This window comes from Myotis daubentonii, chromosome 14 (genome assembly GCF_963259705.1).
Source record: "Myotis daubentonii chromosome 14, mMyoDau2.1, whole genome shotgun sequence".
NCBI classification, from domain to species: domain Eukaryota; kingdom Metazoa; phylum Chordata; class Mammalia; order Chiroptera; family Vespertilionidae; genus Myotis; species Myotis daubentonii.
In genome coordinates this window covers 28,808,263-28,831,227 of record NC_081853.1, presented here as the reverse complement: position 1 = coordinate 28,831,227, position 22,965 = coordinate 28,808,263, and the positions used below count along the sequence as shown (strand labels likewise).

The following is a 22,965-nucleotide window of genomic DNA, read 5'->3' as shown; positions in this document are numbered from 1 at the left end:
ATTATTTAAATACTATACTTTAAACTAATGAGAATTAGATAACATATGGACAGCTGTGGCACTTAGCTGGTGCTCAGCAATTGTTCCTTCCTCCACTCCCCGGCCTGGTGAGTCAGCAGAGGAGAGAGCTGTGGTAGACTCCATTTCCAAAGATGGTCAGAACATTTATCTCCCAGCCTGTATGCTCCTCTAGAACCTGGCCACTCCTCCACCAAGAGGTGAAGTGTGTGCCCCTCCCCTTGGACCAGGGTGGGCACTGCTAAGTGCTTTACCCAGTGGCAGAAAGTGATACTGTGTCACTTCCGAGACTGTGTCATAAAAATGCCTGTACTTCCACTTTGTGATGTGGGGAGACTTGGTCTCAGAGCCTGGCTACCAGACCGTGAAAGCCCAAACTAGCCTATGCTGAGAGACCCCACAGCACAGTCACATGGACGTGTTACAGTCAATGTTAACACCCCATCTGATACCCAGCATCCACTGCCAGAGTGAAGAAGTCTCCAGATGCTTCCTGCTCCCAGCGGTGCCGTCACTCCCAGCCGAGTTCCCAAACATCCTGGAGCAGACACAAGCCATCCCACTGTGCTCTGTCTAAATTCCTGATCCACTGAATCTCTGAGCACAACAAAATGGTCAATTGACACCACTAAGTTTGGGGTGGTTGTTATGCAGTAATAATACCTGGAACAGGAATGGAGATTCAGAAAGGTTATGTGATTTTCCCATGGAAACACCACCAGAAAATGGCAGAGTTGGGATTTAAAACCAGGTCTGCCTGCACTTTCTCTATTGCCCTGTGCTGATGACTGACCCTGAGGTTTTGAGAACCCTAAGTCAGCCAGGTCTAAGAAGGGTGCCACCAGGTATCTCCGCCTGTCTATGCAGAGCCCCACACCAGGTCACTGTGGTGCGTGACAGATTCCGCCCCCTCTAGAGCTGACCTGAACAATGAGACCATCTCCCCTTGCAAGACTGGGCTGCAATAAAATGTTACTGCTGCTTAAAATGCTAGCAGCCTCACAAACCATGAAGTAAGACTTAATAGCATTTCAAAGTGTAAAGACTTCATTATTTCCACAGAGAATGCTTCGGCACATTTATCAGCATTTTATTAAGAACGAGCATACATATTTCAAACAAAGCTACACTTGTCAAAACAACTGAGAAAAGTGTTGGGTAATGCTTGGCCTTGCCTGCCCTGTCCCACAAGTTCTGGGCTTTTGCTCAGAAAGCTCAGTGTCCCTGTGGGCACAGGCACAGCCAGGCCTTACCCACTTCATGGACCCTTCTGTCCATTTTCTTCTTTCTGTGGTTGTGCTGGCCAGAAAACAAAGCCTTGAAACGCAAAATAATAATAATAATAATAATAATAATAATAATAATAATAATAATAAATAAATAAATTAAGAACTATCAGGAGCAGTCCAAGGAAAAGGAGCCAGAGTGATGACAAGCAGGTTGGGGGAAAGAAAAAAAAAAAAGACAAGAACCCAGTTACTAAATGGATCTGCATGCTTTTTAAAAAAAGGTTATTTTGACTAAACTTGGCCTCCAAGCTAAGCCTGGAGAACATGACCTGGCTGAGGCTATTAAGGCTTCACAGCCATGCTGGCACCCTTTAATTTTCATCAGATTTCAAGCTTATTTAACAAGTTTCTCTCTCTCTTTTTTTTTTCTTCTTATTTTGTTTCTTCAGCCAGATTGCTCTTTGCTCTTTTGGCCCAAATGGACTTGAGACTGCCTACTTACTGCTCTGCTCTGTGCACTGCTGGCCAGAAGCACCCATCAGTGTCACAGGCCACGGTGTGCCGGGATCACAGACATCCGGAGGAGGGAGAAGAATACATCCAGGTATTCTCATCACCCCAAAGCAGATTGGTGGCCCTCTGGAACCACAGCTGGGACCGTGGTGGCCATTGCTGGAGGTGTAGTCATCCTTCCCCCTCTTCAGTGCCCTCGGAGTGTGCAGCTGTCTGCCCTTCATTTCCCTCTTTCTGTGCCAAGGCTCTTTCAACCAGCAAACTCTCCCTGCGTGCGGCAAAGCACTGGTCTCCAGATCTTTCAGTGCCTGAGCTTGTCAGTGTGAGGTTCTCTGCCTTTCACTTCCAAATGTCCCGCTTTCTTTGTGTGCAATTTCCTAAAAACTTGGCAAAGTAAACAACAAAGCAGCAATATTTCCTGGAGTTTAAACTTCCCTTCTTCGTCTGGATAGAAAGGACTGCTTTGTTGTCTCTCTCTACTGCCCTGTTTGCTACAGTCATTTCTCTGAGTCTCAGGGACTTAGTGTTGGTCAGCTGGGAGTGCCTTCTGTTTATCTGAGTACTGACAAAGCCTCCGATGGGGTGGCTGGCTCCTTGGGGTCCTACGTGCTTTCAGGGTATTATAATGTTTTCCTTTTGCGTGTCTCTGTTTTCCATCATTTAACTCCTGCCTGTGTCTCTCTGTTTGCTGAATAGAATGAAAGTCCTTGCAGAGTTGGTATGTTTTAAAAAGAACTCACCGGAACTCCAAAATGCAAAGGTATTGGCTCCTCAGAAACTTCTCTTTGGGGGCCTTAGATCTGGCAGGAACTCCACAAAGAAAGAAAGGCAGTAGGGGGCAGGTTGTAATCAGACAATTCTGGCTTGGTATAAAGTCCATTGAAGGAGTCATGGGAAAGCAGCTGGAAATACTGCCTTGGGCAACCTCTCTGTGTGGAAGCTATGCAAAGCAGCCTCATTTCCTGTAAGGAACAAGGAGTCCCTGGCAATCTGTCATTTCAGTTGTCCTCTCAAGATAGGCTTTTTAGTGGCAGGAATGTGAAGGCAAGCAGACAGAGGCACATCTGAGCAAGAGACTCAGCCCTGCTGCTTATGAGCTGTGTGACTTGAGGCAAATTGCTTAACCTCTCTGTTCCGAAATCTCTTCACTTGATTCAAATGAGCTAATAATATAGGAGACAGAGACCAGTTCAGGCAAACACCTGGTTGAAGAGCACACTAGAAACATCAGTTGAATATATCCCTGCCTCTCTTGTTTTCACCACAAACACCATTGCTCTTCTTAAGGCAAGAGGGGACCACATTCATTTACTTAGCACGTGTTTTAAGGCAGGCAGTGCACCAGCACGTGAATTCTGAAATAAAGTGGGAGCCCTGCCCTCAAGGGGGTTTCAGTCTTGGGAGAGACAGACAGTCACCACGAGGTGGTCAATGCAGGCAAAGGTACATGGGGAGCCCCAAAGAGGCTCTGAACAGGTGGAGCAGATTTTCTGGAGGAGGGGGCATTTAAATTGAGTCACATTACAATGCAGAAGGCAGCGGGTGGCCTAAGAAAGGTGAAATCTTGTTAATCAAATCAATTCTTTCCACTTTAACTGTACTGAAAAGAGACTTTCTTTCTTTTTTTTAAAATCTGCAGAACCGTCTACGGCCATACCACCCTGAACGCGCCCGATCTCGTCTAAAATCTGCAGAACAACTGAAGCTTGATGACTCCTTGATTCTGCACTAATATCCTTGCCCATTTCTTGATACTTTTTCAATTTTCCTTCATGGTAATTTACACCCAAGGAAACTGTCCAAGATCTGCTAAGAGATTCAATAAAATAGGTCATGGAGTTAAATGCTGCGGTGAAACACAAGGCTTAATTTTATGGATAAAATTTAAACTGCTTAGCTGCCTTTTTGCATTATTCGTGTTAAGACTAATGATGACTCATGAATGGGAAGGGATCACTGTAGGAATCAGGAAGCCATTTTTCTAATTCTATAAGCTCATCTGGGGCAGGGGGGTGGGGGTGGGGAGGGGGCGGGGGGGGGGGCCCGGGTGTGGTCTTTGCCCTTGAGGTTAACAGACATGGCATTTGGGGAAGAGACCTGACCAGCCTGCTAGCCCATTTCCACCACCAGGGCTGCTCCTGGCCCTGCTGCAGGAACAGGGAGCCTGAAACTGGAATTCTTCCTAAGATTGACATTGGGAGGAATGAGAAAGAGGAGGACAATGTTTCAATGTCAGTACTTCCTGGTATCTCTCTGAGTGAGGTCCACATCGATGTCATCGTTAACAATTCTTGGCAGTGCGGCCGTAAGAACTGTAATTTCCCCCAGCCATCCCAGGGCAATGGAATTCTTATGCATCAGTGGAGAACCATGGGTCAGCACTAACTCTGGAGGGACCACTTCCTTTCTATTATCCAAGGTTCTTTTATTAACCGAGCACTGGGCTGTAAACAAGACCTCTTTTCTATAATGACCACAGTACCAATTTTATGAGAATGGAATAAAACAATATATCTCAGTCAATTATCTCTCAGTAAAAATATTTTTTAGAAAAAAAAGGATATGGGTTTCTTAGGTTGTAAATACTTTATGGAGTTTAATGCAATTTCATTTTTGTGGTTTGTTTCTAACAATACCCTAAATTTACATGTCTAATGTATTCAATGGTCAATTCTGATTATGTAAATGATAGGTGATCTTTCCATTTGCAATATAAGATACAATTTAGAGTTGAAAAACTACCTTAAAGCTAACCATTCTCCCCAAGCACTAAAAAAGTAGTCCAGGTGGGAACATTTTTCTTAAAAGGTTTTATTTTTCTTTTAATTTCAAGTGTTGTTTAGATTAGTTTTTCTGTAGCTGTTCTGTGTAATAGTAAATGGGCACCTACCAGCCCCAACAAAGGAAAAGGGTTCTGTGATCCAATGGTAACATCTTGCATTATTATACTAGAGGCCCAATGCATGAAATTCATACACTCGGTGAGGGGCGGTGGTCCCTGAGCCCAGCCTGCACCCTCTTGCAGTCCAGGAGCCCTCGCAGTCAGGCATCCTTAACGCTGAGCGGTGCTCCCCCTATGGGGGTGCACTGACCACTAGGGGGCAGCTCCTGTGTTGAATGTCTGCCCCCTGGTGGTCAGTGCGTGTCATAGTGACCGGTCGTTCTGCAGTTGAGTCTATTTGCATATTAGCCTTTTATTATATAAGATCATACAACCAGGATACTGAGATTCATATAATCTACCAATCTTGTTCAGATTTCACCAGTTTTACATGCACTCATTTACGTGTGTGTGTGTGTGTGTGTGTGTGTGTGTATTCATCCATCTGGAGGTTTCATGTATCCACACCACAATAGACATACCTAACAGTTCCCTTACCACAAAGGCCCTCAGGTTGCCCTTTTATAACCATGCCCACTTCCCTCCTGTCCTTCCACCCCCAACCCTAACCCCTGGCAACCACTAGTCTGTTCTCACTTATATAATTTGATCTTTGCAAGAATGTTATATAGATGGAGTCATACAATATGGAAACTTTAGGACTGACTTTTTCACTCAGCATTATTTCCTGGAGACTCATCAAAGTTGTCACGTGTAGCTTCTTTTTATTACTGAGTCAGGTTCTACGGTATGGGAGAATCACAGTTTAACTACTTAGCCCTTGGAGGACATCTGGATTGTTTTCAGTTTTTAGTCATTATAACCGAAGCTGTAATGAACATTGTGTACAGGTTTCTGTGTGAACGTAAGTTTTCATTTCTCTGGGATAAATGCCCAGGAGTGCAATTGCTAGGTCGTAAGGTAGTTTTGTTTTACATATTTACTTTTCCAAGGAACTGGCAACCTTTTCCAGATTGGTTGTGCCATTTTACGTTCCCACCAGCAATTCTGAGCAGCCCAGTTTCTCTGCATCCTTTCTAGCATCTAGTGTTGTCATTAGTTTTCATTTTAGTCATTTTAATAGGTATATAGTAATACCTTCTTATGGTTTTAAAATTGCATTTCCCTAATGGCAAATGTTGTTAAATGTCTTTTCATGTGCTTCTTTGCCATCTGTATATCCTCTTCAGTGAAATGTCTCTTGGTGTCTCCTTCCCATTTCCCAATTGGACTGTTTGTGTTTTAAGTTCTGAGACTTCTTTATATACTGTAGGTACTAGTTCTTGGTTGGATACATCATTTGCAACTTCAACTCTTTTTGAGGAATAGCAGAAAGTAGAACGAAATAATAAAAAAGTTAAATAAATAATTATTGATTTGTTTTCTTTTTATCTTCAGCTAGGGGGAAGGAGAAAAGGATGAGAAAACAGGGAAAGATGCCTCTTATAGTTTCTGGGGACATGAGTAACGGTTCCCATTTTTTCATAGCACTGTATATATGAGCAGTAGTGGTGTAGAATGAAAACCAGAATGCAGGGTTCATTGGTCTGAGAGCCTCAATGTAAAGGTCACTCGTCGGTTAAGTGCTGTTTACCTCTAACCTGGCATAGTCAAGTCTAGTGCAAGAATAATGTCATAGAAACTGCCCCCTCAGAGACCTGTCTAGAGACTACTTCATTTAAGCCACATCCCAAGGTAGACATATAAGGATAAGAAAAATGATGATTTGTTATTAACAGCACCTTCTTTTGAAAGGATTTGAATGTTAACACATGTGTAGCCACAAACCCTTGAAACCTCACAGGATAAGGAAAAACTCATTTTGGTCCAAACAATTGCTGGAATAATCCAACACCCCCAGAAAAAAAAAAGTTTTAAATTAGAAATGTGAAATAAATAATGTTTCAGACCAGGCTGGAGAACTGTGCATGGATATATATAAAAATCACTCTACTTCATTAATAAACATCATCTGTGAGCCCAAGATTAAAGTAACATGCTGGGATTATTTAAAATTTACTCAGGCTCTCATGGTATCTCCTAAAGCTCAGAAGACCCAGAACTGGAGCTCTCACTGCCTTAAATAGAATTATTACAGCTTAATTTCCCCCCTTATCTCAGATTATGCAGTACTACCTGATCATGATGCATTTAATTCTCTTTATACTCACTCTATATTAGAGAATCAAAATTAAATCACAGGGGTAGCAACAGTCATGTGGAATACAGTGGACACTGATCAGGTGTTTTTATTTAACGCAGAAAACCGTTGATGCTCAATAAATATGCTTCCATTTAAAATGCAAGTTACTGAGAGGAAAACCTGGGAGCCATAAAATACCTTACCCCTCCTCCAGGTTGTCCAAAAGGAGAAAAAGAACAAAGCTTTTGACTGGTTATCTTTACGATGCAGTTTAATCCGGGATGCCACACACATGTGGGGCAAGATCATGAGGAAATAACATCATAAAGTATCAAGAAAGGGATAAAGGAAACAGGAGAAGCTGTGTGGTGGTTTCCTCACTTCCATGCATAGATGTGAGATTATTATGTGAACCTGTCTGCTCATGGTCATAGGAACAGGAGCCGCTTTAAGCCAGCTCTGGGCTGGGGCCTGCTCTGGATGTAGTGGTGAGGCCAAACACGTATTGGATATATCACGCGGGCTGGATACTTTATGTACATCATCTCATTTAGGCCTTATAATAAATAACAGTGTAGGGTTAGGAGATTTTATCTCCATGTCGCAGCTGAGGAAACGCAGGTTGGGGGTGAAGGGCATTGCTCAAGATCATGAACTAGTGAGTGGGTTTAACAACCAGGTTAACTTCAAAACCAGTGCTCTTTCTGTGACCTCCATGGTCACAGGGAAGGGCGTTTGTCTCCTCTGTGGTTCACTATTCTGCAATCCTTTCTTTTATGGGTTGTGGCAACCAAGAGAGAGCAGAAATAGAGAATCCAGGACCCAAGAGCAACGAAGTCAGAGCTGAGTGGCTGGGTGGGGTCTGCGTGCTGGCAGGCTGCCAGACATAGGCCTCCTGGATCCTGCCGAGGCCGGAACAAAGATTTGACGGAGAGCAGATCTGTGGCCATTTTCCATGAGTCTAGAAAACCAGTGTTCTCTTTCTGGAGGAATCTGTTGAGCTGACTATAGAAAAAGCAAAAAGGATAAATTCTGGACTACAGTTTGAGACCATGAATTCAAACCACAGCAAAATCAGGAACAGGGTCTGAAACTGATAATTTCTAAGCACTTAGAAAAAGTGATGACTGCTCAGAGCTAGCAAGAGTTCACAGAGAATAAGTCATTTCCCTATTTGGGAGAGTTTCCACATGAGCAGGCAAGTAACAGCAATGAAGGCAGAACCTTATCCAGGCATCAGACAAGATTTTACAAGATCACCTTAGCAATGAAGTGGGAAGTGCATACTGGGCCAAGTTGCAGGCAAAAGCTGTCTGGGGCTATGCACCTGCCCTGAAAGCTGCGTCCAGTTTGCTCTGGTGAAGGGGGCCTGAACCAAGCATGTCAAACTCAAAGGCTAACATGGGCCAAATAAACAAGGTTTAAGTTTATGTGGGCTGCAAAAAACCAAAAGCTTCAATTTTCATAGAAACATAGGTTTATTTCCATAGAGATCTGCTGAATACAAAAGGCAGAAATAAATGAGTCATTGTTAACATAAAATAATAGAACATTTTAATAAAAATTATTTTTTCTTGAACATTAACTTACCAGACACTGAATAACTGCACAAATTAATAAGCATAACGCAAATAAACCTATTTTTCTTGTTCTTTGAAAGCAGAATATTTCCTGTTGTGCACACCAAACAAGTCAGTCCAAGACTAATGAATGATGTGGCAATTGGCTGCTAAAATATTCGCTGCTAGTATTAGTGGAGAGAAATGGTGTGCCTGCACTTTTAAGGTGCATAAGGAAAATGAATGCAACACGATTATGGTAATCAGTCATTATTGAACGTTGTAGTTCATTATTAATAATTATGTATAACAGGATAATGTAAAAATTAAGTTACAAAATTTTTATTAAAACATTTCTTACATACCATTATATTGGCTGGGCTGCAAAAATATTCATTGTGGGGTGCATGCGGCCCATGGGCCGTGAGTTTGACATGCTTGGCCTGAACTCAAGTCAGCAATCCAGGCGCTGGATGGGGACCTGGGCTATCCAGGTACAGGTTGCTAAGAGTATTCTAGCAATGGTTTTTCCAGAGGTTCTCTGAGGATTCATGTGTCAAGATCTCCCTGGTGGCCACTTGGTTGAAGACTTCCACAGAGTCCCTTTCACCTAAAGTCCACATTCCTTACTTGGCATTTCAGATTCCAAGATCTAGCCTCCCCCACTTCTCTGTGTTCTGCCAGTCCACCCCGACTCTCTGCCACACATCTGTCGTCTTTGGGACTTGCACATTCAGAAGGCCTCACAGAAGCCTGCTGCTGCTTCTCTGCGGGGGGGGGGGGGGGGGGGGGGCAGTGGGAAGAACACTGGCATTTGGGTAACGGCCTGGGTTCATGCCCAATTCCCCATGATTAGCTGTTTAAGTGACCACCTCTTCAAGCCTGTTTCCCTATCAATAAAGGTAGGGAGAAAATGGTCTCCTGACCATTGAACACTTTCTTTTTTTGTTAATTCTCACCCGATGATATTTTTCCATTGATTTTTAGAGAGAATGAAAGGAAGGTACAGAGACACAGAGAGAGAAACATCTATGTGAGAGAGACACATCTTTTGGTTGGCTCCCGCACATGCCCCAATCAAGGTCAGGGATGGAGCCTGCAACTGAGGTAGGTGGCCTTGACTAGAATCAAACCTAGGACCCTTCAGTCCACAGGACTATGCTCTATCCATTGAGCCACACCAGCTAGGGCAACTGAACACTTTCTATGTTCTAGTCCTTGTACTTAAATAACCTTCTTTAACCATTATAGCTTATGCGGCGTTCTCTTGCACATGGTTTTTATTCTTGTGCTTAAAGTATTCCTCCTTCTCATCTCAGTCTTTCTCCTTGTCCCATTTGATTCACAAGTTCTCAAGAGTAGGACTAGAAGTACCTTCATTTTTATAAAATCCTTCTATACTTTGAGATTTGCACATTAGAAGGTTGTTATGTTCTACCCTTTGGTAACTTGCCCGAGGTCACACAGGGACCACTTTTGCTCCCCTATTATGCCTGCATGTTGCATAGTTCCCAGCTCAACAAGTAACTTGTTGAATAAATGGAGGAAGCATGGGTTGGTGGTTATGAGCACAGATTTTCTGGGACAAACTGTCTCTACTGGGTGTGTGACCTTGGAAAACTTACTCAATCTCTCTGAGCCTCAGCTTCTCCATTTGAAAAATAGGGAGAGTAACAGTACCCACTTCGTAGGGTTGTTATGAAAGTTCAATGAGTTTGTGTAATGCAGTTAGAACACTACCTGACAAACAGTAAGGACTATATGAGTTTGTTAGACATAAAACAAACAGGTGCTACAGAGTCATTAATGACCAAGTATTAAACTCACAGAAAGTTTGATTTAAAAAAACAAAATACAAGTGGACTGTTGTTGAAATATAGGCCAATGCTCAAATTAAGTTGATTAGAAATAATAAACGTTGAAATAACAGAACACAGAATTCAAATTGAATTCAATCTCCTTTAGCAAATTTGTGACTACATGTTGGGAAAACAACTGCTTACAACTGGGAATACATCCAACATCTTAAGAGAAATTCAGTCTTGAATCCTTAATATATTCAAAGAAATGCTTTAGGTATGTCTGATGCTATTGACTAGTCCAGTGATGGCAAACCTTTTGAGCTTGGCGTGTCAGCATTTTGAAAAACCCTAACTTAACTCTGGTGCTGTGTCACATATAGATTTTTTTTTGATATTTGCAACCATAGTAAAACAAAGACTTATATTTTTGATATTTATTTTATATATTTAAATGCCATTTAACAAAGAAAAATCAACCAAAAAAAATGAGTTCGCGTGTCACCTCTGACACGTGTGTCATAGGTTCGCCATCACTGGACTAGTCATATGTTGGGTTGAATCGTTTCTGTCAAAAATCAGCAAATCTAGAATAAAAATGCCAAATGTACTTCTTCAAAACCACCCATACCTACTGTACATCTTCATCCATCAAGCCTTTGAGAATCCTCTCTGTGAGTGTTGTACAGCATGCAGTGCAAGGCAAGAAAGTGCCTCTGGTTAAAGGACAGTACTACAAATACAGAAAATCCAGACACCACACATTCCTATAAGCCCGTATCTTATTCCCAAACAGTCTTTCAAGTAAAGGAGAGTAAAAAAATAGCTGGTTCAACATTTTATCCTGTATGACTTTGTTTTACTACTTTATTAATGAAAATCTACAGATACAAGTTTTCACAGGACTAAAGACAGTTACAAGTTTTGATATGTTATAGGGCCTCTGTCAGTTTTTTAAGGTTTCCTGTTGTTTCAGGAGGAAAAGGAAGCAGTAAACAAAGGAAGGAAAGGACAACTGCAGTTTGAAGAAAGGATGCTTATGAAAGGAGAAAAAGTTCAAAATTTGAGCTACTGCAGCAAACTAGGAAGACACTGTTAATTTCTATTTAAAGGTACTAAACAAATTGCTTTAGCTTGTTTAATTCAGTTTATATGCAAGCAACAGCAAATGAAAATTGTGAGGTGTTTTAGTAAAAATACACCAACAGAAGGAAGATTTCGTTTTCTTCAAGAAAAAAGAAGGTCACCTGTGGGGCCAGGTTTCCATCCACCCTTAGCCGTGAGCTGATTCTGATTGAGAGAAAGGCTCTGTTTAAATATTGGCCCCTGGAGAGGCAGTGAGTTGGATTATGCCTCCGTGCACAGATGTGCTGGCTGGGGAGGCTGCAGTGAGTGGCTGGGCCTGTGGGTCAGGGAAGATGATGCCCGACTATACAGCGAAGGGAAATTCACACCATATACCCCTCATGGTGGCAAAAAGGTCCCCTTTTCATGATCTGGTCCTCCCTACCTTCAGCCTCGTCTCTCTCTCCCATGTGCTGGAATGCGGTCTTTTCCACCTCTATGTCTACCCATGATGCTTTCTCTGCCCATAATGCCCCTAAACTGTGCCTGCCTAAGTCTTTCACATTCTGCAAGCTTTAGGTGTCACCTCCTTCAAGAAGCTTCACTCAACTGCCAGGCGAGAGACATCCCACCTTTGCACTTAGTGCCACAATCACCTGCTACTGTGCACCTCTGGCCACCTACACCGTGCACTCCTTTGGGGCAGGGGAGAAAATTTAATCAACTGTATTTCCAACCACAGTGCCTGGCCTGGGGGAGATGCAGTAAATAGCTGTGGGATGTTGAAAGGTGTCAACTCGATGTATAACATTCAAAGACATGGGCAGGAGAATTCACTCTGGACTTAAAACTGACCAAGTTCTTCCATAGAGAAATGACTGAGAATAAAGGCAAAGAAGGTACTGGAGGTCATTTGTGACCAAGGATCCTTTACCTATTAGTACCCCGAGTGATAGAAATCATATATAATATAATGTGTCCATGCATTCTGTGGTTACTGTGACTTTTGGGGACCAGGAATACTCTGACACTCACAGGGTCATGCCAGAGTCTCACCGTGTGGCTAAAGCAGAGTCTACAAGTACATTAAGTATCTGAAGTCCCCAATACAGCTGTCTGTGAAGCAGCACATTCTAGAAAACAGAGTACAGGCCCTGCCCTGATAAACCTCACAGCAAAGATAATGGCCACAAAGCCAGGGGCATTTCTGATGAGTCAAAGTTGACAGGAAAAGCCACTCAGTGGCTAAGAGTCAAGCAGATATTTATAGAAAGCCAAGTAGAAGCTATATACCCTGAAAGAACATTATTCCACACACTATTTAAAAATATATAGGGAGTATATTCCTTCTTTCCCCAAAATAGAAATATTCTCCCCACACCCAACATACTTGCTTTATAAGAAATTGTGGAAAGTGGAATTGCTGCACCAAGGGTATATACTTTTTTCCTAAGAGAAAAGGACACTTTTTATTTTTATTTTAAAACAACAGCACTTATTGACCTTAAAATTTAAACAATTTTTTAACACCATCTAATATCTAGTCAGTATTAAGATTTCCCCAACTCATGAATATCATTTTATAGTTGATTTGAATCAGGATTCAAATAAGGTCCATACATGATATTTGGTTTCTATGTCTTCAAACCTCCATTGAATCATACAGTTTCCTGTTCCTCTTTCTTGCATGCTGCTTATTTGTTAAACAAATTGGGTCACTTGTCCTACAGAATTTATCCGATTTAATATATGACCGAAGCAACCTTGTGGAGTCTTTTTTTTAAAGTTTGATATTTCTGTTATCGAGGTATAATTTGCACTTATATACTTATAGACATAGCCCATGGACACAAACAATAGCGTGGGGAAGACCTGATTTGGTGGTGGGTAGGGGCTGAATGGAGGGGAGTTAGGGAGGGGGAATGAGAGACATCTGTAAATACTGTCAACAATTAAAATAAAAAAAAAATAAAAAAGGTATAATGTGACAATAAGTCACATATATTTAAAAGGTATAATTTGGCAAGTTTTGACATATGTATACACCTGTGAAATCAACACCACAATTGAGATAATGAATATATCCATCATCCCCCAAACTTTCCTTGGGCCACTTTGTAGTCCTTCCCCAGGTTGCTCCCCAACCCCTCAACTACTAATCTGTTTGCCGTCACTGTAGTTTGCATTTCGAGAAATTTATATAAATGAAACTCATGTAGTATATACTCTCTTTTGGTCTGGCTTCTTCTATTCAGCATAATTGAGATTCATCTGTGTTTTTGGTTCATTCTTTTTTATTGCTGAGTACTACTCCGCTGTATGGATACAACACCATCTGTTTTATTTATTCACATCTTGGTGTACGCTTGCATTGTTGGCAGTTTGGGGTTATCATAATTAAAGCTGCTCTGAACATTCGTGCACATGTCTTTGCATGAGCATATGCTTTCATTTTGGGGGGAGGTGGGTAAATAGGTATGGAGCAGTTGAATCTCATGGTAGGTAAATATTTAACTTGTAAGAAATTGCCAAGCTGTTTCCCATAGCCATTGCACCATTCACTTTCCTACCCGTAGTATATGAGAATTCCATACAGCTAAGTTTTGGGGGAGTCAGAAATTATGTGTGGATGTTTGACTGTGTGTATGTGTGTGTGTTGGGGAGGATCAGTGCTACATAACCCCTTCATTGTTCAGTGGTCAACTGCAGAATGTTTGCTTACTCACTGAGGAATAGCAGAGGTTCTCAAGGGCACATGCTACCTCTTCATCTGGCTGTGTAGGTAAATGCTTTCTGGGAGCACCTGGAAGGGTGCCCTGACGAAGACACAGGTCCTATAAAATATTCAGTGTCTTTAGCATTTATGGGCAACATGAGATGGGCAGGGGTATGGGGGGACTCTGAGAAGGATTCCACTATATGGCCAGGGATATGTCACACGGCTAAGGAGTGTTAACCCTTGGAATATGATGGAAGAAATGTAAGCCACCAGCTATGCTGTGAATGAACAAACCAAGCAGTTTTAATAATGGTGATGATGACAGCAGCCAGCAGAGCCCCAGGAGGCCCAACCCACCAGTATGGGTGTAGGCCCCTGACTGACCTGTTTGGTGCAGGTGGTCTCTGGCCACCTCAAACAAGCGCAGGTGCATGTTGGTGATGGGGTTGAAGGAGCCACAGGCCAGGAGCACCACGGGTATCCGGCTCTTCATCTTGTCAGGCACATCCGCATCTGCTGCAGTGGCCACCCTGCCTAATGGGGACAAAAACTCACGTTAGGGAGTTCACATGAAGATCAATCAGTGTCTCTACACCACACACAGCACATTAGTTCTCACTTATTAGATGACTGAGGAGGTAATAATAATAATAATAATAATAACATTTATGGAGGACTCCCCATGGGCCAGGGACTGTGCTAAACACTACATCAAAGTATATCCCTCATCTCACCAAATCCTTTCAACAACCCCCAATGGTTACTTATACGGCACAGGAACCTGAGAAGCCACAGGGCCAGGACTGAAACCCAGAAAGACTGACCTCAGAGACCATGTTCTGCTCATAAGTACAATACCCTCCCTGGCCTCTGATGGGTCTCCCTGTGGTCAAAAGGAGGTATGTAATGTCATCTTTGATAGTCCAAGTAGAACTCAGGTCCCAGAGTAGACCAACACTTTTAAAAAAACGTATTTTAAAATAATTTCCAACTTACAAGAAAAGTTGCAAAACTTATGCAAAGAATTCCCATATACCCTTTACTAAGATTCCCCAAATATTAACATCTTACCACATTTGCTTTATCATTCATTCTCTCTTTCTACACACACACATACACACACGTATGCATACATATATCTACCTACAAATAATTTTTTTTCTGAAATGATTAAGAGTAAAGTCTAGACATAATACCTCTTTATTTCTAAATATGTTAACAGCACTTGCCAACTGGTGGTCTGCAGACCACTGGTGGTCCGTGAGTTGCAAAAGGTTGGAGACCGCTGCTTTAGTATATGTTTTCTATGAACAAAGACATTTTCTTATATAATTACAGAGCAATGATTAAAATCAGAAAATGAATATTGTTGCAGGGCTATGATCTATTTTGCAGATCTTTTTTTATTTTACCTATCATTCATCTAGGCCCAAGCATTTTGAGAGGGCCTATCCCACCCTCTTGTCTCTGCATGCTATGGCTTTCAGCACTGGTGAGGTTAGAGGAAAGCAGAAAACAGCCTGGGCTCCAGGGCAGGCTGGCAGATGTGGCTCTCCTACCTCTGAGATGCTGCCTCCTGGAGAGACAGTGAAGAGCTCCACTGGGGTTAGGCCTTGGTTTGACTCCTACGTCTACCTCTTACTGGCTGTGTGATGTAGGGTAAATCACAGTTCCTCTCTGAGCTTCAGTTTACTAAAATTCAAGGTGGGGGTAATTACTTACCTTTATATAGTGGTTGTGAGGATAAATGAACTATATATGTTATGTGTCTGGTACCTAAGAAGTGTTTAATAGATAATCACTGTGGCTGTGGTGATGATAATGACAATGATAAAACAGATGTTGCTGCATGACAGGGGGAAGCGAAGGAGAAAGGAGGTGGCAGTGGGCTTGTGGGTGGCAGCTGCCAAATGGCTCCCAGTGATCCTCACCCGCCAGTGTTCACCTGTACTCCCCTCACCATGAGTGTGGGATGGACTTGTAACTTGCTTTTAATGAACAGAATGCAGCAAAGGAGTGGAATTCTACTTCTGAAAGAAGTTACAAAAGAACGCAGACTTCCCTCTTCTGCTTTTTCACTTGCTCACTTGATAAAGTCAGCTGTCCTGTTGTGAGTTGCCTCATGGAGAGACCCATGAGGCAAGCAGCTGAAGGAGACTTCTGATGCCAACAGCAGATAAGGAACTGAATCCTGCCAATAACCATGTGAGTGAATGTGCAAGTGGATCCTTCCCCTGCTGAGTCTTCAGATGAGACTGCAGCCTTGTGTCTTATAAGAGACTCTGAGTCAGAAGACAGAGTTAAGCCACATCTATATTTCTGACATATAGAAATGATGAGATCATAAGTGTGTGTTGTTTTAACCTGCTAAATTCTGGGGTAACTTGTTATGCAGCAACAGCTAACTAATACAGTGGCCAACAGGAGGAATGCATTCACTTCCTTTCTCACTCCTCTTGCTATGGTGGCCTTGGCTGTAATTCTGCAATTTCAGGGGTAACATGGACAGTTATGTCACTGGAGCCTGGGACCCTCTTTGTATCTAAGAACATTGTTTTAATCTGACCCCTACTGTCTGCTTCTCCAGGCTTGCATCCAACCACTGCCTGCCTCTTTATATTCTAGGAACAATGAATTACTTGTGAGTAGTTCCTTTGTGAGCTCCTCATGGCTTCCTGCTTCAAGCTTCTGTTCATGCTATTTCAGTTTCCTCCAACTGAAATAACCCAGCACACCCCAATCTGTTAAGACCCAACTCAGGTGATCGATCACATTATTTATGGCTTTAATCACAATTTCTTGACTGCCCGCTAGGTGCCTGTTATCAGTTAGGAATGCATTTGGTTGCAAATTTTAGAAGCCTAACCTCAGTGGCTTAAACAAATAGAGGTTATTTGTTTCTCACATGATGAAAAATCTAGAAGTTGTCAGCTGCTGGCATTGGATCACTGGTTCTCCAACGCCCTGCAATTCTCTCAGCTTTTCCTTCAGCTTACAAGATTGCTGCTATAGCTACAGCATCATGGGTACAATCAAAGAAGAAGACTCAAGTGCTATACTAGTTTGATTGTCCCCCTTAGTCAAGAACACAAGAGCTTTTTCAGAACCTCCCTCCCCCACTATAGATTTTGCTTCTGTCTCACTGGCCAGAACTAGGTCACATGGCCACTCTTATAAGGGAGGCTGGAAAAGCAAGTATTTAGCGTTGTAACCTCTCCAGTGAGAATCAGCAAGGTAAAGGGAGCTGGGAATAGGATGTCCACAGTGTCCGCCACAGAGTTGGAGATATAATTGTCAGGGAGCTCTCCTGACACTTAGCTTGGGCTAGCTACTCTCTACCTTCAGCAAATCACATACCACATCAATTGCAGAAACCTGCTCTGTGTCCTTCCTCCTCACCAGACAGTAAGCTCTGTAAGAGCAGGGGCCGTGTTTTCTCTACCTCAGAAGCTGGGCTTCAAGCACAGAGATGGGCTCCCTGGAAACTGAAAAGGGCACTGGCCATCTGGAGAGCAGACCTGCACACTGGTGGTGGGAAGGCCCAATGCACCTCCTCTCCTCGTGTACAGAAGTTGTTCTGGATGTATTCCGAGTTACCGCCTGAAGATAAAAAACTCTCAACTTAGGTGGGCTCCTTTTGAGGCAGCAGAAACACCCCTACAGTATGAGGAAAAGGAGTCTGCCAGCTGCTGCTGCCAGCTCTTCCCAGGGAGGTTGGATGATTTAATGAGATACTATTTGCAGAGAGTGCTGAACTATTCACAAGAGCAGCCTTGTGATGAGTGTTATCTGGAGAGGCTGGCTGTTTTTCACAACGACTATAAAGCCTTTCAAAATTCTATTTCATTTTGACAAAATATAATTTCCCAGGGCCATTAAAACATGTAACTGCCCCATTTCAGGTAACCTGGGGTTTGGATCCACTTTTCCAAAAGTTCCCAGAAACTGTAAATTAGGACATTTATTTGGATGGTGGCAATGAAGTGTGATGTTGGGAAGAATAAATGATATTTAATAAGTGACTTTCTTTTCTCTCCTTGCTGTGAGTGCACTGAGCCACACTGCTTGAACAGTGACTTATACTGCCTGGGCAGCACCTCAGGCAGGAGGCGACAGTGAGCACACAGTCCCAGGCTCAGGAACGAGGTCAGTGCACCTGCGTCATTTGTATGCTCTAACTTGCTTCAACTACACACCCTCCCAAACCCAAGCCTAGAGAAATACAATGGTGGGGTTGAAAGGAACTCACTCCTGCAGTCAACCAGGAGAATAAGCCAGATTCTGATTTGAGTGTAAGTCTCATCAGACACAAGGCCAGAAGCATCCTATAAAAGTGACTTGTCTGCCCTATCATGTAATAATACCTTGGGAGATGAAGCAAGTGTGGGCAACTTGCTATTGGGAAAGGCTTATCATCAATGAGCATTTAATGGAAGTCCACACATGAGCAATAATTGCTGTGGAAGGATTTAACAAGTTGAGAAGGCAGCATACAGCCTTCTTGGAATTCATCATTAAATAGGAGACAAGGCAAACAGATTCCACTTCTGGCCTCAGCCCCCTCTCCAGTGTACTGCTTCCGCCGCTATAGTCACCCAGACAGCATTTCATCTCGCTCGTCAAATACAACGTGCAGCTTCGTTTCTCCTTGCTTCTGAAAGTGCCGTTTGAGCACCTGAACCGCCATCCTCACTCCTGCCATCAAGGTTTCTCCTTGGAGTCCCTACCCAATGCCCCTCCACCCCATCACACCCCCATGCCCCGCATTGTGCTAATGTATTTGTTACACATTTGATCACTTCCTTCCTTCATCAATCACCGAACCATCATTGCTTTGTTTCCATCACTCTTCACCAAGTAGATGAATTCCTACTGGGTGGTTTCTTATTCATCTAGGTTCCCTCAACTCCTACACTGTGCCTAGCACACGGGGGGGGGGGGGGGTGCGGGACGGTGGGAGATCCGCAGAAATGTGTGGAATAAACGAGAGAATGACTGACTATCCCCAGCCATGCATAGTCCCTTTCAGATGACCACCTTCTCTCTCTGGTTTTGTCACAAACCATCACTAGACAGGGTCTTCCGGAGATATAATCTGACCTTTCTGGCTTCCTAGAGGAACTTAAGACCATGCTCCAAGGCCCCACCCCACCAGACCAGACTGAAATCAAATAAAGCATTCCTGCCCTGTTGTGCCATCTTCAATGGCAGGATCCCACCAACAGGAACATACCAGTCTCCTGCACATGGACACCAAGGTCGTCCCTCTGTCCTGGACAACTGGAGTGTTGCAACAGGCTGCCACTGTGCCAGGCAACAGGACTTTGCAGCTGTGATTAAAGTAAGGGTCTTGAAATGAGAGGTTATCCTGGATTAGCAAAGTGGCCCAATTTTATCAAGAGGGATGATGAGAGAGAGTCCGATAAAGACGTAAGGACCAGAAAGGAGAGAAGATGTTGTGCTGCTGGCTTTGAAGAGGGAGGAGGGGCCCTGAATCAAGCAGTGCACGCGGCCTCTAGTTCCTGGAACCGGCAAGGAAACGCTTTCTCCCCTAGAGCCTCAGCAGGAACCCGGCCCTGCTGACACCTTCATTGCAGGCCTCTGAAAGCACAGAACTGTAAAACGGTGTTGTTTTAAGCCAACAATTGGTGGCCATTTGCTACAGCAGCCATAGGAAAGTAACACCTCACCTACGTAGGGGCTGGTTCTCTGAAGGAGCCTCTGCGCCGGGGCAGGAAAGGCTCAGGAGTTGAGCTGATAAGACGGATATTAAAGGGTGTGCTGGGCGCAGGGACCAGCACTGCCAAAGTCCAGAAACCACTACCTAAGGTGGGTCATGAACTAAAAAAGCATGTCAATGTGGTCGTGTGTCGGTGTGAACTCATGTGTGGGTGGCCTGAGATGAGGCTGCAGAGGGTGTAAGGATCATGCAGGCCCCCAAGGGTGCTGTGCAGGATTTTATCCTATGGACAATGAGAAGCCTCTGAAGGATTTTAAACAGGGGTGTGACTTACTCATATTTCTGCTTCTGAAGGAGCTCTCAAGTGCTCCCAGGATGGTGCATCAGGAGGCTCCAGGATGGCTAATCCCAGCACCCCTCACCGGGTGAAGGTCCCCAGCTTCCCAGAGACTGGCCTTCCCTGCTGCCCACATTTCACCTCAATCACCAGGTGATGCGATGCTGGCGGATGCCCCACATGTACTAAATTCTAACTAAGCATGTGCCCCTCGGCCCATTTGTCATAGGCCGTCACAGAGACACAGTGAGGAAAGGCGAGCCGGGAAGGTTAAGTGCCCGTCGCTGCTGATGTAATGTGCTAATGCGCATCGCCTGGGAGGCAGTTAATTTACCTTTCCTTGCCGTGAGTGCCTCTAACAGGACCCAGCCCGGGAGAGTGGCTGCAAACATCCTTGTTTATTATAGACATAAAGCAGATGGCTTCGGGCAGAATGGAAATGGATTCTATAAACATCTTTCATTACACGGACCTCTTGACCGGACTCCTCATCTTAAAGAAAACAAGAGACGTGGTATGTACAGGGTTGGGCTAAAGTAGGTTTACAGTTATGAATACGCAAAAACAGTTTATTCTTGTATGATTGTTTATTAATTACAGTAATATTTTTCCATACAAACAACTGTAAACCTGCTTTTGCCCCATCCTGTATTTGTGGGGTCGACGAGCACATTTTTCAGGACCCAGTAAAACCATTTCCATCTGTGGGAGTGTGTCAACTTCTCCAGGGCAATCCACCTCCACATGAACTCTGGGCGCTTTTTCTTTTCAACTTTGTTGGATGCACTCGCTGTTGCTATGGGCACACAGTGCTGCTAAGAACAAAAGCAAAGCGGGCCTTCTTTGTCAGTGTGAGGATCCTCTGCCAGCCAACCCTTGGAGGAAACAAACATGCCAATTAAGCCCTCGTCCCAATTATGAGACGCCCAGGAAAGCAGGCAGCCTGGCTCTTCCGTTTTGAGAACTTTCAAAAGATTTGAAGGAGCCCAGGAATGGAACGAGGTCTCTTGCAACCCTACCCTCAGGAGTTGAGACTAATTTCGACAGCTGCAGGAAGGTGGAACTGAGTGACAGCTACCAGCTTTACTGAGTGACAGGCGGGCACTGTGCTAAAACTACACACATCAACGCTGATGCTTTCAACACACCCAGAGGGGAAGGGTTTGTGCTCGCATTCTGGTGAAGAGTCCCAGCCTCAGTGAGCCACATGGGAAATGGAGATAAATCCCCTGCATCCTAGGTCTATCATGGGGTGATCGAAACTGACCCATGTACCTGGCCCATAGGGGGTTCTCCAGAAATATTAGCTCCTTTATCTTTCCTTTCATTATGTTTAAAACAGAATTCACCATTCCCGCATCTGCTGCTATATGCTGTTCACTTTGTTCAAAATAGGCCCCACACTGTTTATGTTCACCCACAATCAAAACCTAGCAGCCCTTAGGAAGCTGTCAGCAACCCCCCACTTGTTAGGCAGCTCATTCAGACCAGCTGGGCCTGGGAGGTGGACCACAGAGGAGAGCTCCCGAGGAAAGCCACTTCCATCGCCCTGCTGTAGTCATCCATCTAGCTCCAACCAAATTAACTCAGCTCTAAGCATCCCTGAGACTGAGTTAAGAGTCAATACTGAGGAACAGAGGAATGAGTAGTTTGATGTCATTCTGGTAGAAATAACGTCTTCTGATAATGAAGAATAAAGATGCCCCACATCACAACGGACTTGCTAGCTTGGAACAAAGAAGGTATAGAAGAGCAGGTAGAAGGTGAGAAGTGCCTGGGATCTGCTGTGAGGTGTGCAAACTAACAGATAATTAAAATAAAAGAACCACCAGCCACTCTGCTAGTGCTTTAGGGACAGGGGCAAGTAAAACCTGGTGCCTGTCCTTAGGATTATAATTTAGCAGGAAGAACAAATATTTAGAACCTGTAGGGCAGAGGCTGCTGGTCACTTCCCAGTATCCATTTCCCCTTCCTTTTTAGGTACAGAGCCCCTGTCTTTAGCTGGCACATTGCTATATTCCCCACCTCTGCAGGAGGGTGAGGCCAGGTGCCTAAGGTTTGGCCAGTAATCTATGAACAGAAGTGTTGGGTGACACTTCCAGGAACTCTCTTCAAAAGAAAAAGGCATGACTTTCTCCTCTTCTCACCCCTGCTTTCTAGAATGTGATGGCTGGAGTGCAGCAGCTCTCTTGCATCCTGAGGAGGACTAACTGCAGGTTTGACAGAGAATAAGCCAAGAGGAAGGCAGGACCGTGAGAAACCTGACGCTGCCATACCAGGCCCAGACTGCCTACCTCTGGATTTCCTTGACCCACGAGGGAAATAATCTAAGCCACCATTATTTTCTATTTTCTGTTATGGCAGCTAAGCCTAATTTTAACTGATATACTGACACATAATGCATGTTCACTGAATTAGTATGTAAAGAAATAAAAAAGTGTGTAAATTTTTAGAAGTTTCTCTTGCCCCAGTTAGAAGTATTTTTTATATGCAGAAACTCAAATGGATATTGTTTGAAAGGGAAAATACACCTAAGGAAAAAAAATCTACCATAACTTAATTTCTCATATGAATTTTTCATGGGAGGAAAAAATCCTTACTCAGGACTCTAGGAAGCTGAAATGTGCAGCAGCAAATCTGCTTTTCTGTAGATCACAAAAACCAGACTCTGTCCTATCTCCTTGCCCAAAAAAACAGATTCATTATGGCGCACTGTCACACTCTGCTTCGAGTGGGCATTTGCCATATGGCTTGGCAGTTTAATGGTTTTCTGATACTTGACAAAAATAAAGCACAATCATTTTGCAAGGAGTTTGAGTTCCTAGATGGGTCTTTTCCAAATAACAGCTGTGCCTCAAAATTGAGTTACTCAATTTGCAATTTGTGGACACAATACTCAAACATTTACAAGTGAGCAAAACCGCAAATCACTTGGGCTATTTCCAGCCTTCAGAGTTTATGAAGTTTTTAGCAATGTTATGAGTGTGCAGCTGTCAACAAGCTCAAGCCATTGTCTCTGAAC

The 22,965-nt window shown here is 43.6% G+C and overlaps 1 protein-coding gene and 1 long non-coding RNA gene across 10 annotated transcripts in view; one reads left to right on the top strand and one right to left on the bottom strand.

Moving 5' to 3' along the window:
* NMNAT3 (nicotinamide nucleotide adenylyltransferase 3) overlaps positions 1–22,965 on the bottom strand; it is a 94,780-nt gene that overhangs the window by 35,649 nt on the left and 36,166 nt on the right. For 5 of the 9 annotated variants that reach the window (XM_059663793.1, XM_059663792.1, XM_059663791.1 and 2 more), the window contains exons 2-3: positions 20,278–20,435; positions 14,311–14,460 (exon numbers count right to left, since the gene is read on the bottom strand). In XM_059663793.1, the coding sequence (XP_059519776.1) occupies positions 14,311–14,460; positions 20,278–20,335 (208 nt within the window). In that variant the 5' untranslated portion in view covers positions 20,336–20,435. Of the gene's footprint in view, positions 1–14,310; positions 14,461–15,485; positions 15,619–20,277; positions 20,436–22,965 lie in introns of those variants that run through there. The other 4 variants (XM_059663788.1, XM_059663790.1, XM_059663789.1 and 1 more) reach the window with 3 other exon arrangements.
* On the top strand, positions 1,718–22,328 carry LOC132215507 (uncharacterized). Its single transcript, XR_009448535.1, has 3 exons — positions 1,718–1,851; positions 11,119–11,254; positions 22,104–22,328. It is a non-coding gene; the product is annotated as an uncharacterized LOC132215507 (long non-coding RNA).